Source organism: Tubulanus polymorphus, chromosome 7, assembly GCF_964204645.1.
Source record: "Tubulanus polymorphus chromosome 7, tnTubPoly1.2, whole genome shotgun sequence".
Classification (NCBI taxonomy): Eukaryota; Metazoa; Nemertea; class Palaeonemertea; order Tubulaniformes; family Tubulanidae; genus Tubulanus; species Tubulanus polymorphus.
Genome location: NC_134031.1, coordinates 11357107 through 11379469, shown reverse-complemented (window position 1 = coordinate 11379469; position 22363 = coordinate 11357107). Strand labels below are relative to the sequence as shown.

Sequence of the window (22363 nt, the reverse complement as noted above, 5' to 3'; positions counted from 1 at the left end):
GTGTTGTCATATCGCGGAAAGACGGAATTGCGGAATTTTCCAAAAACGCGGAATTTCTTCATTTTAACTATAAATAGTAAATGGGTTTTCCCACGGGGATACCCACTGTCGGACAGGGCATCGGACCCAGGTTTTCAACACCGGGAATTAGTATTTGATAATTTATTATATCGCCAGTCAACAACTTAAACGATACTGTTCCAAATAATGTAGAACCTAGGCAATACGTGCTTTGCGAATTCAGTGATACAGAGTATCGCTGCATTAACTGAAGGAATACAAATCGATGGTACGTAAACGTAGGATTTGTGATGACACCATGGGTCATTCTCCAGGACTCAGTTCCGAGTTAAGATTTGACTCTGGTCTCTGGATTTAAAACATTGGAAATGAATTGATTCTAAGTCACTCAGAGTTAACTCACAACTGTGGAACTGGATCGATTTTAGACGAAAATAAATAGACATTATGTATATTTCATTCTGGCTTAGGATTGTTCATGCGTGTTGTGTGTCTACATTGTTGTTATAAGTGAATGTGGTTTATCTTTTAGAATTAAATGATATGAAAGATTATAAAATGGTTTCGTTTTTCTTAATGTTTTCTTTGTGACTGCTATAACGTATATGTTCCTATGCTGATTATTTGGATCAAAAGAATCTTATTGGTACCGGTTTTGACGAAGGAAGTTGAACCGGTACTTGTTTGGTCATAGGATTTCATGTTTGCAACCATCTACAACTACGGTCCAACACCGCGAACGTGCTCAATATTTATCTGATAATATTCGTTTCTGAAGTTCTCAAAAAGGAGATGAACTTCGATAACCGAAGTTTGCCCAGTAGAAATAGACATTAGGTGCCTGGTCTCTTTCACCCCACTTGATTCTGACTTCTTCTACAGGTGGCAGCCAGTCAACGGTATCGTAATATAATAATTCCATATAAAATTGCCTGCAAATAATGGGACTCGAACCTAACTCGTTGCATCGATCAGTCCGGTGCCCTGTCCGACAGTGGGTATCCCCGTGCGAAAACCTGTTTTCTATTTAAAGTAAAAATGAAGAAATTCTGCGTTTTTGGAAAATTCCGCGATTCCGTCTTTCCGCGATATGACAACACCGTTTATATTGTCACGTATCACTGCAAATTTGAAGCATATGTTGCTACAGTGTATTTATAACATGGAATCTGGCAAGCGATCTCAAAATGGTCACTTTTCAATAGTTGACTTTTAGAAACGATGTGTTTTGAGAGTAGCTGCTATGGTAGGAGTTACTATCACAAAGTCACTGTTAACAGGCGGGTGGTTTTACAGTCATCTCTACTGCTAGTGTGCACTATCGAAACCAGATGTTTTAAAATGGTCACTTTTCAGTAGTAGACTCTTCGAAACAGTTACTATAGAAAACCAACCGAATTGAAAAGAATATTATTTCAGAGTGACTGTTTTGAAATGTATACTACTGGAAAAGTAGCTGATATCGTTAATTGCTTATTGTTCTCAAGTGGCTACTAAGTAAAAGTAGACGTTTGGGCTCAAAAGTACGATAGACATGTTCTTGGATTCAGCCTTTCAAGTAAATAATGCGGAAGGCTGTCAAACGCAGCAGAAATGTCCAAAAATATAGATCTCATGTGGTTGTTTTCGTTGAATTGTTCATAAATATAGAAAGTAATAGCAACCAGTTGAACGGTAGTTGAATGACCTTTAAGAAATCCCGCTTGGTTTGGGTAGATCAAATTGTTGGTTTAAAGGTGACTGTATAGTTGATCATACACAACGCGTTCAAAAACTTAAAAAAAAGACATAAGGAGAGTAATGGGTCTGTAATTGTTCGGATCGGATTTACACTCCTTCTTGTAATAGATTAAGGTTACAGTACCGAGTTTCTAACTATCCGGAAAAACACCGCCATTAAGAATCTTGTGGAACAATAAAGAGAGTACAGGGGCCAAGCTGACGGCACATAGTTTGAGCATTTTATTAGAAATACAGTCGTGGCCCATGCCTTTTTTGTTTCAAGATTTTTTATTATGTTGAACAACATGTCGGAAGTTACAACTGGAGATTGTCACGGTCGCAGTGGCGCGGGAAATTGGGAAGAAATTGACCAGGGTCGATACGCGTATGGTATTTGGATGACAAGTTTCGCAAGACGACGTTTGCTTTATCGAGACAAGAGTGGGTCAAATCGTGACGATTACCATCAAATTCGAGTGATATAAACGGGGCGGAAATCTCAGCTGGCCAATTAATTTACGCTGGTTTTTACGGTAAAGAGTAGCGACCATCTGAAACTGCAAAGAATGATCCAGCCTTATCCGAATTCCAAAAGTTCTATAGTTCACTGCGTAGTTGTGTCCGGAGCACTCCCGAGTCTCTCGGCAATAGCGCTAAATATCGCGCGCGAAGTGTTAGACTAGATCAGCGCGCGCGCTGTACGATCAATATCTCCATGTACAGAACAGTACAGTCCATTTACAGTTGACTGTAACTCTTTAATGCACTCTTGTGCAGGTTCTGAAATACCCAAGTGCAATTAAATTTCTACGCAATGAGCTAGATATATAATGTGATCACCTGGATTAAAAAAACCGAAGTAGAAAACTATGTATGCATGTATTTTTTACATGTATTTATACACACACGCACACATTCTGATCGGAGATCGTAGCATTATAAAAATAGAACGCTTTTACCGTTTAGTAGGCCTATGTTATCGCCAACGATGCCTGATTCAGAGGGAGTGTCAGAGATATTACGCCGACAACAACCCCGTTCCCCCCACATTTCTCAACGGATTTGCACTGATCTCAAGAATGATAACAAGAGCCCCACGGGGCACTATATACTCAGCTTTTCATAAAATGGCAAATGATGATGCATTCTGTCGGTTAAATTTGTCAAAATACACTCCCAGCTCAGAGTCAATACCTAATGATTTACACAATACAATCGTAGAATACAAAAGTAGCACAAGACAGCGACTGGATCTGGCGGAAACAAATACCTCAGATAAATCTTTTCCCATGGTCTTATTGATTTTAATGGGGAATAGAATTGAATTTTCTGAAATTTGCTCAATAAAACAAAATTGAATTGGATTGGATGTTTTAATTTGTTCAATAAAGTAAAATTGAATTGGATTTAATTTTTTTCGGCGGAGTAAAATTTGATTGAATTTGTAGTTTGAGCACATGGCTAATTAGCATATCAAGGTCATCTATCCGATTTAAGAAAAAGCAATTTTTCCCGGACTTTGCACAATGGTCAATGATATTTTCTGTAGTGCTAATAAAAATATTCCTCCCAAAAGCCAAATCAACTAAAGCTTCCACAGAAATCGATCTTTAAATACAATTTTAGATCTTAAAATAAAACCCGGAAGTAAAACGGTAGACGATACTGCGGGTTCACGTGAACACCTGCTGATTTCTGGGGCTAAGCCAATCATAGAGGAGTCTTTGCTTTCTGATTGGCTTTTCAAAACCAACATTTTTGCGATCAGATATTCGCGAAAAAGAGTTTGGAGAATGGATAATGCTTTAATGAATGATTTGTATAAATATATGCTCAGTTGCATAGTGAAAGAGCCTTTGCTCTGGAAACCATGTCATTTAAATTCGCTCCATTTGTACAGTAATAGGCTCAGCCTATGGCTGGCCTAAAAATGAGTCATTGACCGCGGAAATCCGCTGATCCGCGGAAAATTTTCATCCCTATTAATTGGTAGCGGTGTCAATTGATAATTTTGGCCACTGCATCATTTATGACTCACTTATGACTTAGGACTTACCGTATTCTTTTTTCTTTGATTTCTTCATCCACAAATGTAGGCCTGCGTTGCAGCAGTAGTTCTTCCCCAGTGAAGCTATCTATAGCTTTCATTTCTTGCAATTTTAACAACACAGCATTGTTCTCACCATCTGTGAATTTGAATTCTTCCTTTCCATCTAGGTAGGCCAACTCTACCTGCAGCATGATATCATTCTCCTACAAGTAAATTCAAAAATAAATCAATCATATTGTAGCCACAATAAAAGAATCCAGGATGAATTTTTTTTATCAAAGGCATAACTCAATTTTCAACATATTTTCATATATGTGTTAAGGTATATTCTCGCGTAATAGTCGAATTTCTAAAAAATCAAGTTGATTTTTCGGGGTCTACTTCTACATGAGTTATTCTTTTCGAGTCATAAAAATTTTCTACTGCTGTCGACCAATTCAATCCAATATATGTATTACTGGAAGTAAGGACCTAATTACGGGGTCTGATAGTAGGTCTAGGTAAATGAAAACGAAGATCCGAAGAATACTAGAAGTATTGACTACCGATTGCTTCTGCCATCTACCGGAGTTCAAGTGAGTTGCAGACCAGATGTCAACTTCATGAAAATAAAAATAAAACTTTTTCAATCAATTTCGTACATTTTATTTTATAACTTTTGATATATTTTGATACATGATATCAAATTAATAATTGGCTGTTATTATGACAAACAGTATTATTATTATTATGGCAACGACGCATTTACACATGACCGGTAAGGAGGGTGCACGCATATTGCCTCGTTTGGTTTATGATTTTTCACCCTCCATCATCCATTTATTCCACTGCTTTCTGATTGCATCTTTGAACGGCTTGTTCAAACAAACATCTAGGGGTTGTAGAGCACTAGTAAGTCCACCGGCTATAACGGCTATATACATGGCTACACTTTCAATATCATTTTACGTAAACTGAGAATGTTAAGATTACAGTTCAAGGTCGCCATGATGAAATGGAATATTAATTTAAGTTAGGCTACTCTAATATAACTATTGGAATTTAGGATAGTGATAAAATAGTTTCTTATAGTTTAGAAATGTTTCAAAATTAACTAATGTTAAAAATCAAAAGAGAAACAAAACCGCGAGTATTCATTGTACAGTAATCTATGTAAGTCTCGCTGCTGTGGTAGCGTGCCAATAATCGATACACAGCAGTCTACTACAGGCACGCAGCATTCAATGTATACACAATACTATACAGTACATTCAACATGTGGACACAAAAAAATCAATCGCTGCGTGGACTAGGTGTCCCATACTTGGTACATGGCGACTCTCCCCTAGCATATAGCCCCGCCACCCTTGTCTATCATTTGCCAGTTGTTCTAACTCCTCCCATTTCAACTTTGTTAGTATAGATACAAACAATCGCACGTTGAACAAGAAAAAATCTCAGTCGCTGCTACTTTCAGTTTTTGGCCGGCGAGCACTCGCTTACTACGGCGGACTCTCTGCTTCTCTTGGGGGGTGGAGGAAGAAACTGCCCTAAATATTTTAACAGATTTGTGCGAATTGGGAAGACCACAAAATTCGGAAACAAAATGGCGGATTTATGTCCTGCCATCAATGGTTCTTCTTTAATCGCATTTACGCGCTAATGACATCTACTGACCTTGACCTTTGGAACCCAAAACAATAGGGGTGTGCACTATTTATCAGATTGGAGAATCCGTTTGCCTCCGATCGTACTCTATTTTTGGTCATGTGACTTTTTGGAGAGTCCAAAACTTCCTTTCTGTCGAGGTGGTGTGATTCGGATTTTTTGTGGAGCCAACTGGAGATTTCGGACAGAGACTTCGGAGGTCATAAAAGAGTACGCCCTAGGGCACATCCTCTCCCTAGGGGTAATCAAACTATGATATAGCATTGTCCTGCTATGAATGGTCTTTTTTACTCGGATTCACAAGGTTTCACATAAATGACCCCCTAGTGACCCAAAAATCATGTCATATAATCAACATAAGTCTGAGATGAGGAAGGTAGCAATAACGTCAGATAACCAGACATCAGATGATGAATGGATTGACAATAACGCAAGTGAAACAAAACAAGCGGCTCCTCAGCCGAGGAGCCTGAATCTACATCCATAACTTTGCCATCCACACCACAGAACAATAAAGGAAACTTAAAAGCACATAGAAATGGACACAGTGAGCACTAGCATTTTCAACAGCAACAAGAGAAAACTGTTTTTTATAGAATCTTTTAGACAAATCTTTATTTTGTATAGTGGCACCCTCATAAAGAACAGTTTAAGAGAGGTACTTCAAGTACTTATGTCACAAATTAAGTTGCACATTAAGTTACTAAACTAATGAGGCTATCTGTACATAGGCCTATGGCCTTTTTCGATGGTAGTATATGATTCATGATATCACCACCCTATACCCTCCTTACTTATTCCATAGGGCTGCCACCGACATGTTTCTTGGGGTTTGAAGGACCAACTTTGTAGTAGAAACAAGAAATTATCGGAAACAACAGCGGTTCACATGAGCCCGGCACACTTTATTTTGGCCACCATTTAAATATCACACACTGCCCTGTGTTCAGCGTGCCTGCACAAACATTGGGACTGAAGTATTATGCATTCAAAGTGTTACAATTTTGCCATTATTGTTGTTACAAAATATGCCAGGGTGCCAATACAAATTGACTAATTGTAAATGTCTCAATACTTTACTCCTCCCTGGTGGCGAGAACAAATGATTGGGTAACTCCAATTCTACAAGAGGAAATGAATATTATGATGGTAGTAACTAGAATGTCGCTGAAGATGACTGATGCCCCCACATCAGGTGAAATGCTTGAGAGTAAAATACACCCCAAGCATATGTCCACCTGTTTATGATTGAAAGCATGAAAAGAGAAATATAAAACAGCTTCTGGTGACCTTGGACTATGACTGACTATGACCTACATGACCCGAAATCCACCAATCAGTCACTCACAGTCACTAGGGTAACCCATCCATAAAATTTCACTAAGTTTTCTTAAACCATTTATGAATTAAGAGTCAGGACCCGGTTCCACAGTTGTGAGTTAGAGTTAACTCTGAGTTAAAGTCAGTTCATTTTCAATTAGTTCATTTTCAATTAGTTAACTCTGAGTTAAATCTTAACTCAGAACAGTGGAACTGGGTCCTGGAAATTAAAAATGCAAAACAGCTCCTGTTGACCTTGACCTTTGACCTACAGGACCCAAAATGAAATCAGTGACTGACGGCCTCAAGGGTAACCCATCCAAAACATTTCACCAAATTATCTTGAACCGCCTTTGAGATAGAACCCGGAAATGAAAAATACATAACAGCTTCTATTTACCTTGTACTTTGATCAACAGGACCCAAAATCTAATCAGTTACCCAGTCTCTAGGTTAACCCTAACATAGAATTTCATTCAGTTATCTCAAATCGTTTATTAGTTAGAAGCCATAAATGAAATTTACAAAATGGCTTCCTGTTAACCTTGACCTTGAACCTACAGGACCCAAAATCCATTCAGTTACTAACCTCATACAGTACAACACAACTGTTGAATTTGAGGCAAATCTGTCTCAAAGTGTTTAGGTGCCAGGGCATAAAAATCATATATCAACACCTTAAGGTCGATACTTGGTTGGTTTTTGGGGTTTCCATCAATAAATGAGGACTGATAAGATCAAGATGGTCGTCAATTGCCGAACAATTAATTGATTTTGAATGAAAAATCAGTCTGTTTAAGATCCCTTCTCAAAGAAAAAACATCATAAATTTCAATGAAATATTGGTAACAATTCGGAAGCAACACGTCACGGATTTCAGGGCAAAATGATTTTTTTTGACACATAAGATGTCACAGGTGGACCATCAGAAGTCCAATTGATCTAATTTGTTTATGATGGGTTATGAGGGGCAAAACATAAGTGAACGATTAAGATAGTTGATTGAAGCATCTCCAAAATTTTTCTAATTGCCATGCTGATTTTGGTAAACAAATATTGATGCAGTCGGCAAGTTTTTGGGCTGAAAATGTGTCTATACCAAATATAAAGTAAATCCATTGAAGCGTTTTCAAAACTTCGAAAATTACTTGATTCTGGTTTTGGATAAAAAGTACCTTGGCCAGAGATCAAGCACTGTGATAAAATACCTTAATATTTCATGTGATTTAATTATTCAGGAATTGACTGATAGGTTAGGATTTTCAATTAAATGTTTTGGGGCATAAGGCCACACAAAGAAATACCCCAGTTTCTCATCAATTTTTTTCTGAAAAGTGACGAGGGCGGGCGAATTTTATTAGGGTTTCTGCTGCTTTCGCAGAAACCCTCTTGTAATTCTGTTGATTATTATTATTATTATTATTATTATTATTATTATTATTATTAATTTTCCCCTTTCCAGCCAAAAATTTTTCATAAAATGTAACTCCTCTCAGATTCGACTACTAGCAGCTTATAAACCTAATTTTCAATTATGAAAGAAATATAACTCAGCGCCTGACCATTTCCAATTTGCGTATTATAATTGATTATGAATTAATCCCGCGTAATTATTTGGTCTAAACAGGAAAAAAGAATGTCGCAAGAATCATCATCCATTGATAAATGTACATCGTGAAAAGCCTGCAAATTACCCGACGACCTTGAGCTTCAAAATAAATCACGGATTCGGATTTATAAATCGGGGTTCGACCTACGACATCCATTCAATGTTTTCAGATTTCGTGCGCATGCGTCAATTTAGCTCGGACGCCATTTTCTTTATTTACAACGTGCGACGCCACTCTACGTTACTTGCATTTTTACGACTTTGTTGTGTGTTTCTGTGACCAATCTTCAGAGAGGTATGTATATATAACGGTTAGGCCTAATATGATGTATTTTTCCACGTAATCTGACGACTGGTATTAAAAGCCGACCGGAATTCGTCTTGATCCGCGCATTGTGGTAGCAGTCGGGTCTGGTTGGTGTTAGTTAGTTACCTAATCGTTGGTGGTAAGCTTTTTATAATCGGATGGGCTTATACCAACGTTAGGGATGACAAGGACCAAAACACGGTTGAAAAAAGTAACACTTCAAAAATATACTTTCTATTCACTTCAGTCCACAATTAATGGCTTAATTCACAAACTAACACAGGTACCTTTCGAAATAATCCAATTTTATGTATGTTTCGAGTGGTTAATCAACATTATTTTGAGAAATTAATTAATTTCTCCACCAATTTCGCCATTTCTCTGTATTGCACATGTGGCATGATAAGACAAGGGGACCTACAAGGATTTATATAAAACTTCCAAGACGAAACGACAATTTTTATTTTTGATGGTTTTCCAACTTATATTTCAAATCTTCGTATTTTCCATAATAAATAATGAAATAATAAATTCTGGTAAAAGAAAAATGTGAATAAGTGTTGATTTCTTAATTTTTTTCAATTTCGTCGTTTCGCTTCGTTAGTTTGTGCTGTTGTCCTGGCCTCAGTCCACAGGTGCCAGCACCTCCAGTAATTTTCAAAATGGCAGCTGTTGACCCGACGGAAATTTACTCTCAGTTTACGGCCGATTTGCACATGGATTAAGATCGTCAGGTGAGGTGTTATATGTATCAGACAAACTACGAATCTGTTGTGCGTCGATTACAACAAAAATTAGACGGATATCTTAAGAGACAATGAAATGCCAGGAAAATTACTCGTCAGTCAAATTGGCTGACGAAGATTTCATACAAAAATGACCTTCCCATTCCTGACTGTGGTTTGTGAAAATATCCGATTGTGAAACTAAACCTCAGACAGGTTACTGACTAGGTTGGTGTGAGATCGATATCGAATCCCGCATGACTTACACATAGAAGTAGCTTTTAAAAGGCCAAATTTGGGCTAGGTGTTAAGGTTGACCCAATGCGTATGATTTAATAATAGTGTTTGTGGTATGGGTAGAAAATATTTAGGCCTATATAGACAGCAGCTTAAATATTGAATAATGGGATTTGAACTGCACTAGTGTGTGTGTGTCTGTGTGCGAGAGCAGGGAGCACTCCATCTCCCTGACCCTGTGACTTATGATTAAGCCACCCGATTCTGCTGAATGCGAACAAGTCATCAGGTTTTCGTGAATGTGAATAAATACTATAAGAAGGGACTGCCAATTTTAATGAACACAGAAATATCTTAATTGATATCGTATGTCAGCTAATTTCAAATTGAAGGCCTATTATACATAAATTACAGTACACTCCGCCCACTCATGTCAGACCATTTGGGAGTGTAAAAATGTATCCTGCTTTCTGGATCTGATTCAAGCTTAAGTCTACTGTTTGTATATTCAATCTACCTAGGCCCATAGGCCTAATTGTGCCTGCCTAATTATTGGGGAAATCGACAATGTCAGGTTCTTGAATTTCTCGACTGATGGCGCTAGTTAGAACTGGATATTGGTACCTAAATCTGCCATGTTCTAGTTTATTTGCAATAAAAATCTGGCCTCTCAATTTTTTAGTAGGCAGTAGTTATTTTACTGGATCTGGTCACTGACTTCTGAACGCTATTTCGCCAAATATTGTCTCTAAATTGGCTGATTTACTACGCACATGCGCAAAGAGGTGCGCGGCTTAGATAATTGGAAGGAAGTGTGGAGAACAGAGTTTACCCGGACCAGTGAATTACTAGCCTAGCGTCTTCCTATTAGATCACAGAGCTCATTGAAAACCATCCGAATGTTTTAGCTACATTTAGCCTCACCTAACCCTAACCCTATCCCTACTTGTGAAATCGAACCCTGTGGACCCTCTTCTCACCCTCTTGACACTAACCCTATCCAAACCCTTACCCTAAACCCAATAAAATGATTTAATTGTTACATAATAAATGGATTTGGCAAAATAGCGTTCAGAAGTCGGTGACCGGATCCAGGTTAAATATGCACTTCCTTTTTAGTAAGTGTATTTTACGTACATACATCATCACGTTTAATCCTTTAAGTATGATATCCTGGAAATCTGTTAGATTGGACAAAACGTTACTTCAACTGTCAAAAATTTTCCAAAAATCACAAATTTAGTGAAAAAAAATGCTCATTAAAAACTTGAAGCGAGAGATCTTTATTGCAAATCAACAAAACAAGGTGGATTTAGGTTCCAATTTCCGGTTCTGACTAGTGCCATCATACGAGTAATTCCAGAACTTGAATTTGTTGATATTTGTATTGGCATCATTCCTTTTCTAAAACGGAACCTGACGACCAATTATTCAATTTCCTATTTATTTATTTTTTTAAACAAGACTCATCATGCAGGTATTCCCCGCAACAACAGGTTTCAGAGGGAAGACCACCCTTTTATTTTTGTTTCAACCCATCTTAAAATGAGCCACCAATCGGTAATCGGGCGAACCATAATAGTGTTCACTGCCTGTTTTAATACTCGTCGTTGCACATTTGTTCAGGATACTACGTCTAGCCTATGTGGGTTATAGGGTTTATTCCAAAAGTTTGCAAACAAAATCCAGTTAATTTGTTTAGTTTTGGAGACATTTTTGATGCATTGTTTTCAACACATTTTATTCAATTTTCTTCCAATCTTGCCATCAACCAAACCCAGCGGAGCTATCACAGCTGACAGGCTGCTTGTTCAACACACCATACCTATTTGTAGCAGGTGTCACCTATTGTTTCGAAATTTTAGAGAAAGTTCCTACAGGCTGATTAATAATGCTGTGATAATGTTTCTTTTGTGATAGGTCACATACTTGATACTTGTTGATACTTGAAATAGGATATTGATCAGTACATTACTCATCATGCCTAAAAGGAAAAGAAGAGCTGGTAGCTTTCAGCCGAAGAAGGTAAGACCCTCATTTCATAGGCAAATGTTAATCTTCTAGTAAGAAGTATGTAGGCCTTTTTTCCGAGTAAAAAATTCATTAAACTGTTCATCACATGTGTTAGCTGCGCAATATTTTGGTGCCTGATTTTGGTATTTTATCAGAAAAAACCATATCAGTAAATCATAAACCAGTTGCTTAGAGGGTGTGTAACTGACCAGTGTCGTATCATCCCTGGTTCTTGTTGAGATAATTATAAGCTATTGAATTGAATTGAACTCATTAGAAAATTCTACGAACGTATAGTGAATGAATTTTTTTTCTATTTTCAGAAGGTGGAGGTGGTTGGAGTTCCCTCAGCCCTAACTGGACAAAACAGAGAGATGAAAAAAGGATCAATGGAAAAAAATTATGAAAAATCTCAAGATGAAGACTACAGAAGAGTTGAAAATGAAATCTTAAATGAAAACCTAAAATACGCTCAAAATGAAAACTTTAACGAAACGCAAAAAGAAAACTCTGATAACAATCAAAACAAGAAGTATGAAGTGAAAATCAATGAAAACTTTGAACCAAAAACTAATGAGAACTATGAATTGAATGCAAATGAAAAAGATGAAATGAAAATGACTGAAAAACATGGAATGAAAATGAATGAAAAAATATGAAATGCATATGAATGGAAACTATGATTTGAAAACAAATGAAAAAGATGAAATGAAAATGACTGAAAAACATGAAATGAATATTAATGAGATCTATGATCAGACTATGAATCAAAATTGTGGAACTAATTCGAATGAAGATATGACAAAAAACAAAGTTGAGACAATTGAAGTGAAATCAGTTTTTTGTGACTTCAATCATGACAACTTTGATACGATTATGCATGACAACTATGATAAGACTAAACAAGGCAACTATGATAAGGCTATATATGGAATCTGTGAAAAGATTACACTTGACAACTGTGATAAGATTCAACATGATAACGCTGGTCACAATATACATGAAACCTCATCGAAAATGAAAGCTGACTCATCTATTCAACCAATTTCGAGTATGATTTCGTGTAGAGATTGTGATGGCAATTTTGGTAACAGTGAGTCATGTTTAAGTGCTGAGAATATGAGATGTTCATCAATTCATGGAAATTTCCACCAGGGTCATCCAAAATACGATATTCATTCAGGTAAGCAATGTGTAACAAATGCATTAGCTGCAATGATTCATGCATCAAATAAAGCTGTAATAAACTGGATGCCTCATGATATTGATTCAGTATTGAATATTGGAAATGATTTATACGCAACATTGACTAATATGAATACAATAACAAATATGTATTTATTGATCAGTGAGCTACCAACTGCTGTTGAGATTGGAAATTCCATTTATAATGTGACTGTTGGATCCCCTCAAGTTGCTATATCTGAATTATCTGATGAAATGAGAGCTGGAAATTTTGGAATTATCAGTGAACTACATGAATGTTTGCACAATAATCTGCTTAATTACGACACATGCTTTATAACATTTGCTGGAAATACATTTTGTGTTTTAAAACAGGATGACATGTACTGGGTATTTGATTCACATTCGAGAGATGCATCAGGAATGATGACCGCTGATGGACATGCTGTATTAGTAAGGTACTCTTGTGTTAATTGTATTGTCAAACATTGTCAGAATCTTGCAGCTTCAATGAATCAGAGGCAACCAATACAGTATGAAATTACAGTGGCTTCTATCAACCATGAAATTGAAACTACTGTAGAGAATAGCATTATCGAAACAACGACTACATACTCTCCAAACTACCAACAAACAAGTAGTGAAGATGAACTGCCCTATACAAACCCAAAAGTAGATGAATGCGATGTAATTGTTACTAGTGAATCCGTGCAGCATGATGATTTAATTTACAACCCACTAGAAAAAGGTCAGTGCAAAACATTATGCTCTATTCTAGGTATTCATTGTCGACCCTCAACTCTCGGATATGAATGTATGCCCAAATATGATGGACAACTCTACTCTCCATGTAATACGCAGAAAATTAAAGGCGATGGAAGCTGTTTTTTTCGGGCAATTTCATATTCAATCTGTGGAACTGAGCAATATCATCGGGCTATACGCACCGAAGTTTTAAAGCACATGCGGCAGAATTCCGACAAATTCCAACCACATCTGAGAAATCCACAACTTACTATAAATGAGTATATTGATGAATCCCGTATGAAATATACAGGTACTTGGGTGACAGAGGTTGAAATTCTTGCAACAGCTGATTTACTGCATGCTGATATATATACATTTGTAGGCAATGGTTGGTTACGATTCGCTGGTTCTACTTTCAGTGCACCAAATCGTGTGTGAATTAAATGGCAACATTTATTTGAAAAATTGCAGAGGTGTACACTATGAAGTTGTGTCATGTGTGAAACAATCTGAGGAATGTATTTGCTCTTGGTGTGGCAAGCGACAAAATACTGAAAAAACTAATGAGTAAATACAGTTTATAAACTGTATTTACTCATTAGAAAATGAGGTTTTTAATGTTATCGCTTTTATGGTTATTCAGGCAGATTTGTTTATAGGGGAGTTGTGTGCTGGTGCAAATGTAGTAAATGTTTCGATTATCAGAGTCTCCTATTTGGATGGGTTTTGTAATGTTATAATATGATAATGTCACAAGTTGGTAATAGGTTTATGTTGTTTAATTCTGTCCACTTGTACACATTTGAATTTCGATGTTGTTTGCTTATCATGACACATGTGTAGGAGGTTATGGTACTGGGTTGTGTAAATGTGTATGGGAGGTTATAATATTTCGTTCTGTAGAGTCTCCTCTGCGAATATATGTCAGAGGGTGACGCGTATTAATGAAGCAGGGTGTTGTGTAGTGGTGTGTATGTAGTGTATGTTTTGATTTCGATATGTGGAAACATCTATGTGGATGTATATAGGAGGGTCAGGTGTGTTACAATAGTGGGGTTTTGTATATACAGGCATGTGTAGTTATGATTTTAATTTTATGTGACCTTTATGTGAATTCATTTATGAGTGACAGGGTTTATATTTTAGTGTTTTTGAAGATTGTGTGACAATAGTAAATGGGTAAATTGATGTACCTAGTTTATAGGGAATGAAACAGTGTGTATTTGGAATTGATATGTTGTTAAGTAACAGTGGTATAAGCTGGGGAAAGTATGTAGATAGTTGTAATGGGGCATGAATGATATTTGACATTGTGATTGATATGTAGCAATGTAACAGTAAGATATGGTGGTGGATGTATATATCTAGCTGTCATGGGGATGAAGCAGTCACTGTGTGGAATGGATGTGTTGGAATGTAACAGCTATGTACAGTGTACAAAATGAGTATTATTTCATGCTGGGGGATATTGATGCGTTGTTGTCATAGGTTTTGATGTGATAACACTGTACATATATTACCACCATTAATATTACTAAACACATATGTACAGTCTTATGAATGATTATGTATGGAACTGTATGAAGGATTGTATTGAATATATAGGAAATGGTAATTGATCATGTAGCAATCATTTGTGGCGATGTATGTATTTTGTATTGTGCAGTGAGATAGTATTCAGAAATGTTTGTAATCAATGTTGTGGGATGAAATATAAATAAAAGGTGGATGGTATGATGATATGTGTTGTGTATAATTATTGTTTCCAAATTTGGTGCTTATCCCCATCTTGGCCAAGTTCTGATGTCATTTACTACATTGTCCCTGGCAAGGATTTGAGCTTGATGGCATGGCGACTGCCACAGTACAATGGGGTTCCTGCAGTGCTGCTGTGGCAATTGAGGATTCCACTCATAGCTAGTGACAATCCGCCAGGTTGCTAGTAAGTAGTTCGTCATTCGCCAGTGCGACATATGAAAGTTAGGCAGAAACCCGTTATCGCTGCTATGCAGCTATATTTTTTATTGCTTTTTAAATAAAAAAATTGAAATAAAAAGCTCAACCTGAGACTTATAGAACAGACGCGGGAGGGAAGTTTTTTCTTTTACTAATGCCAAACAAATACCAGTAATGCAAGTAAAACATATGCTAAAAAATCTATTTAGAATTAAGTAGCTCCCAAAAACCTATAAACTCAAACTATATCAACTCATTTAATCGAAATTGATACAATATTAGCTTTTTTTACGCTTCCTCAAAATGAAGTAAAAGGAAAGGAACTTGGCATTGTTTTTGTCACCGTAAATGTGGATTACCAGTACGTCGCAAATGAGCATATAAACGCCCGCAGAAAAAAAGCCTTACACTATACAACTATGAGGGTGAGAGGGTTTTAATTTTTATAAAAAAACATACGATTAGATGCTTGGCTGATGTGGGCGAGCGCATTTGTCTTTTTAATTTTTATTAGGGACTTTTTTCATGACGCGGGCGGCATTTGACTTTCTTGAGAAACTAGGGTATATCTTTGTGTGGCCTAACATTCTAATAAAGTTTTTTCTCAAAAGCTCATGTGCTCCCAATTAAATGCCAAACTATTTCCGGGTTTCCCAAATATCCGTCATTTTAAGATCGCGCAAACTGCTAGTCGAAAAGTTGAAACAGCTAAAATGATAACGCTGATAGAAATATAGCTGCTAAGCAGCGATGATGGGTTTTCTGCAAAGCCATACAGAATGATGGGAATTGTAGTAAATTAAAATACCGATACATAGAATAAAATGCATTGACAGATTTGAACCTAATATGCAACCACTGTGTAAACGTACTGACGTACAATCAACAAATATGAATTTATTTGACCAGGCATTTATTTTGGCATTCAAACATCATGATACTGTATTATCACCATGCTTAAAAATGGATCTGTCCTATTCAGAACTCATCTTAAAGACCTGCTGAGTAAATAGATTGAGTGAATTTACAGATAAGAACGTATTATGATTTGGAATAGATTTAAGAAGTTAATCCTTTTATTGAAATATTTGAATAACTACATATATTGTGGTGTAGATTCAATCAATAAATTATGAATTGATTCGGTCTGGGTTTCCGACTGATGTTGAAAACTTCGTACTTAAAATGGTATTCGCTACTAGGAACTCACGTACGGCGTTAGTAGGGAACTCAAGTACGGTTAACCTGTGGAGATCACCGTACAGTCACCTACGGGTAACAACTACGTACTTAAAATGGTATTGGCTACTATATAATAGGCCTATAGACAAATAAATACCGGTAGGCTTTCGTAGCTTCCACAGTTCACAACCGAACCAACTGACCAACCAGTATATTTTAGTCCCAGTACGCACCAACTGGCACAGGCCTAACACTGTTTGTCAACTGTGTGTACCGTAGTAGGCTATTGATAATCACCTGATACTTTTCTGTCGTTTGTTTTCTCTCTAGGATGAATGTAATTCTGGTAGCCACCTGCGACTCAATGACCTTGATTTAAACTTGATCAATTAAAAATTTATTTATTGTCGCTTTTGGTTTCATGAACTGATCAGCAATATACTTAAATGAAATAACCGGAATAAAAAGGAAATCAATAATATAAAAGAGGTAACAAACAAATGCCCGTAAACCTGTCGGACTCGCGAACGCCGGGCTCGTAAACTCTTTGACTCGGAACCGCTGAGCAATTAATTCATTATTGACTTTGAAATTGATTGTGGAGAAGAACGGGAATAATTCGATAGTTCTTCCTCAAAAAGAAGAGAGAAATGTCGGAAGAAAACATGGCTACTAATTGAAAGGGGCCAAATTTCCGATGTTTACGGCTCGACAGCGATAACAGCAAAGCAGCGATAACGGGTTTTCTGCACAGTCTTAGAATCCTGTTCAATGGTGGATTTCGACAAAGCATTTGATAAGGTACAACATCAGCCATTACTTAACAGGCTATTAGGAAACAGTAGCAGTTATCTCTGAATGAAAACTTGTAGCCGAAATCAACGGAACGCCTCATCTTGGAATAAGTTGGTCTAACTAGTGGAGTCACGCAAGGTAGTATCCTAAGTCGTCTTCTGTTTAATGTCCTGACTAATGACATACACAGTAATCCAAAATATACCAGACCGAGTAAATTTCCAAAAAGACCTTAACACGCTGTTCGACCAAAAAACTTAATGTTCCGACAGGAAAATCTTGTTCCAATGAAAACAATTCTGTTTGATCGAACAATACCCTTTTTTCGAATCGAAACTTTTCTTCATTCTGACAAAAAAATGTGTTCGAATAAAAAGCTATGTTATTGTTGAAATGAAAAACTGGAGAAAAGACTTTTTACAATATACTTGTTCGAACGAAAAACTTAATGTTCTGACAAGAAAATTCTGTTCAAATTAAAACGATTCTGTTCGATCGAACGATTTTTCGAACGAAAAACCTTTCGTTTCGACAAAAAAAGTTTGTTCAACTTTGTTCTAACGATTTTTTCAAATTGGTTCAATCGAACAGAATATTATTTGTTCGAACGAAATAAATAAATCTGATTCCTCCTTTACAGTGAACTTAGCTTTAACCTAGTAGATGGTACTAGCCTATGTAGGCCTATGTATATGCGTAGGCCTAACATCTGGACAGATTAGTCATAGGCCTATTGAATAACAACCCTCCTAAGTATCGTAAATTTTGTTTTGAAGTTCAATCCAATGAGTGCGTTCATAAACGCAACAATTATACTGTGTTTGTTTGAGAAGCTCAGTACCGGTAGGCCTAAAGTATGGTGGAGTATAAGGGCCATGCATAAAAAAAACACGAATATGCAAATGAGGGCAACATTACAACAAAACGACATAACTACAATAACGCGACAAAGGTTTTGTCGCCCGCGACAATTCAATATTTTGGTTTTGTCGACCACGACAATTCAATATTTTGGTTTTGTTGCCCGCGACAATTCAATATTTTGGTTTTGTCGCATGCCGCAAATCAATCGTGACAAAGTATTGATGCGAATGACCTATTTAGTTCATCGACCATGTACTGAACACTATTATTGTGCCCCAACATTTGGGGTCATTCTACTTGAACCCCAACATTCAATATGTCCACCAGTTCCGCGACAATTCATTTTTTTTGTTTTGTCGCCCGCGACAATTCGAATATTTTGGTTTTGTCGCCCGCGACAATTCATTATTTTGTTTTGTCGCACGCGACAATTCAATATTTTGGTTTTGTCGCATACCGCAAATCAATCATGACAAAGTATTGATGCGAATGACCTATTTAGTTCATCGACCATGTACCGAACACTATTATTGTGCCCCAGCATTTGGAGTCATTCTACTTGAACCCCAACATTCAATATGTCCACCAGATTCTGGTGATGATAAAGTCATTTCAATTCTTCTGCCATTTATATTTCCACTTTCATATTCATCTAACATTAAACATCATTACGTATGCGTCCCCTTATTGAAATTAGGTTAACTATCTCAATATATCGATGTAAGTAGGAAGACCTTATTTAAAATGTCGTGATTTTTATGTTGACTTTTTGCGATATTGTCTCAATAAATTGCCATACGTATCAAGACATTTTAGCTAAAGGAGTAATAATTATGTCGACAGTACGTGGTTATGTTGAGATACGGACGTCGACATTGGTGAAAGGCGTGAACAGTATAACGATTTATAGTGATATTTACACGATATATCGACTTAATTATGTCGATAAATCGCGATATATCACGTTTGTTCGACATAATTTCGTCGTGATAAAAGGTCGCGACGGTTTTGTACGGCTCCCATATATACGGAACTGCGGAAGCGATAAAGTATTGAATTGTCGCGGGCGATAAAACCAAAATAATAAAACCAAAATAATGGATTGTCGCAGGTGATAAAACCAAAGTATTGAATTGTCGCGGGCGATAAAACCAAAATAATAAAACCAAAATAATGGATTGTCGCTGGCCATAAAACCAAAATATTGAAATGTCGCGGGTGATAAAACCAAAATAATGAATTGTCGCGGGCGATAAAACAAACAAAAAATGAATTGTTGCCGGCGATAAAACCAAAATAATGAATTGTCGCGGGCGATAAAACCAAACAATAAATTGTCGCGGGCGACAAAACCAAAGTAATGAATTGTCGCGGGCAACAAAACCAAAAAAAAGAATTATCGCGGGTGACAAAACCAAAATAATGAATTGTCGCGGGCAACAAAACCAAAAAAAAGAATTGTCGCGGGCGACAAAACAAAAATAATGAATTGTCGCTGGCGATAAAACCAAAATAATGAATTGTCGCGTTATTTTAGATTTGTTGTTTTCTCGTAATGTCGCCCTCATTTGCATATTCGTGTTTCTTTTTCGCATGGCCCTTATCAGCCACCATACTAAAGCCTTAAGGTCGCGTAAAACTCGATAAACACTTCAAGCGACACAGCGAACGATCTCCTTTCCCCCACAGCGAACGCTTACCCAGAATGTCAAGTGTGAGTCCAGCATACGGATAGGTGTGTGTTATATTCTTGTATTTAGTAAATACCTTGTGGATTTGACAATTATCGGTATGTACTGTAGGAAATATAGAGTATTGATGATATTGATATAGAGGTTGAAGCCCGCAGGCGAATAAAGTATTATATTCTTTTATTTTGATACCTCGTCAACACAACAGCCTTTCTCTGCTATATCTCTTCGGCGTGTTTAGTTTAGGCCTTCGACTCTGCGGTACACTAATGATTATCTTAGTAAATACACAGTTAATTTGGTAAAGAAAAATAGGTATTGTTAAACTAACTGCTTGAAGCCCGCAGCCAAATCACTGGTAGTAATAAATTAATTTGTACTCGGTTTGATTCTCATGATGAGGAGAAACTCGCAGCTGATTCCCGGAACGACGATGTAGCGACACATGTCGATTCGTCGATGTTTACGGCTTGACAGTGCTTTTAAAATCTAAAGTAGTAAATTTCCTGTATATCGGTAATATGATTTGATGAGGAAAATGGGCTTTTGTTAAAATTAGTTTTTAAAAACCGCGACAGAATGTACAATCTTTGGGTAATAAATTTCTCAATTTATTGCTGAATTGATAATCGACGTGAAAAGAAACGTGCGGTAGATTACGGAAAGACGACTTAGAAAAACATCTCGGCTCTTTGAATGGGGCTCAATTTTTGATGTTTACGGCCCGACAGTGCTTTTGTAACGTTGATTCTTCAAAATTTGCACGGAGGATTTGTAGATCAAAGTGAACTGAATGATATCAGACGGATTGTATCGGCAACAGCGGTAATGTAAAAAAGCCTATGTACTTTTGACAAAAAAGTGTGGAAAAAATAATAATAAATATAGCTGCAAAGCAGCGATAACGGGTTTCTGCCTTGCTGGATCGCCATCTAGGGGTCAGCTGATAACATGGCTATGTTGATCCACATGGACTACTACGCGATAAGTTCTAATGTACCAAGGTTAGGGGAAATAACACCGAGAATAACAAATATACGGTACTTTTACCGTGCCCAAGTGGCCGGTAATTTATACTACTGAATTACAATCGAAAAAACCGATGCTACAATGAGTTTTAAACATTAACGCCCCCTAGTGGTTAGAATAGGAACTAATTATGTTAGGAATTCGTTGTATCTTATATCCAGGTACATGTATATCAATTTTCATAGAAAATCTTTATCCGCTTAGTAGATATCAATTGAAATGCATTTCCAGCAACTTGTAGGTGGCGCTCCTAGAGAACCATATGAGTTACCTACTTAAACCATACATCAATACAAGTGTCTTGTAAAGGGCTACTAACCACACATTCAAACATCGATTCTATTGGCAACGGTTAAGAACTTAGGAGCAGAAATCGCTGTTTTCACAGTCCCCTGGTGGCAGTTGTATGAACTAATCATGCAGGTTGGCATATTACACACATTTCTATGTACTTATACAAAGTTTTGTGATTTTCATAATAATAACACCGCATTACATGCGAAAAATGGATGCTGAAATGAGTTTTCAAGATTTACGCCCCCTAGTGGTTAAAATAGGAACTTATCATGTGAGGGGTTGCATTTAGTAACCAGGTACATGTAAATGAATTTTTATAGAAATCCATTGATACCCTTAGTCGATATAGATGAAAATGCGTTTTCTAGCGTCTTATAGGTGGCGCTACTGGAGAACCATATGAGTTACATAGTTTAACCATACATCAATACAAGCATCTTGTCAAGGGCTACTGATCACTCATTGCAACCACGATTCTATCTCCAACGGTTAAGGAGCTAGGAGCAAAAATCCCATTGAAAAATTTGGGGTCCCATTTTCGAGCCCGTAGAGCCCAAACGGTTAATCGCAGATAGGGCGTGCCATTGACTTTTTTAACCTTCGGGCTGTCATGAACAACTTTCGTGCTCGCCCGAAACTGAAAAGTCAAAGACAAAAAATTTTCTCACATAGTAACTTTTCAATGTCAGAATTTTTAAAAGTAAAACACCCCCTGGTGGATGAACGGGGGCTCCCATCAAAGATCCCTGAGACTTACCTCAAGGTATCTGAGTTCCGTACATCTCACGTAAGTTTCAAGTAAATCCGTTGAGCAATATTATTGTTACTTACCGAATTCGCAGTATTAAAGCCAATATATGTTTCTCTAACCAGTGTTGCCGAATTCGAAACAATATATGATGCTCTTTAACATACGGCACAAACTAGGCCATAAAAATTCCTCAGTTGCATTCAGTCGAGCAATAT

General features: G+C 37.0%; 2 protein-coding genes across 15 annotated transcripts in view; one reads left to right on the top strand and one right to left on the bottom strand.

Annotated features, from left to right (window-relative positions):
* The window catches only part of LOC141908132 (uncharacterized), a 150319-nt gene that overhangs the window by 100711 nt on the left and 27245 nt on the right, over positions 1–22363 (bottom strand). For all 9 annotated transcript variants that reach the window (XM_074797994.1, XM_074798000.1, XM_074797996.1 and 6 more), the window contains exon 4: positions 3800–3996. In XM_074797994.1, coding sequence (XP_074654095.1) covers positions 3800–3996 — 197 coding nt within the window. The remainder of the gene's footprint in view (positions 1–3799; positions 3997–22363) is intronic.
* LOC141908134 (uncharacterized) lies at positions 12524–15316 on the top strand. Of its 6 annotated transcripts, none has more exons than XR_012619578.1 (3): positions 12524–12834; positions 13212–13294; positions 13384–15316. XR_012619578.1 is itself a non-coding variant. In XM_074798003.1 (3 exons), the coding sequence occupies exons 1-3, from the start codon at positions 12790–12792 to the stop codon at positions 14019–14021; spliced, it is 474 nt and encodes a 157-aa protein (XP_074654104.1). In that variant the 5' UTR covers positions 12524–12789; the 3' UTR covers positions 14022–15316. The 6 variants fall into 6 exon arrangements, 1 of the variants encoding a protein (XP_074654104.1); XR_012619579.1 differs by having other exon boundaries at positions 13212–13523; positions 13615–15316; XR_012619580.1 differs by having other exon boundaries at positions 13212–13584; positions 14003–15316.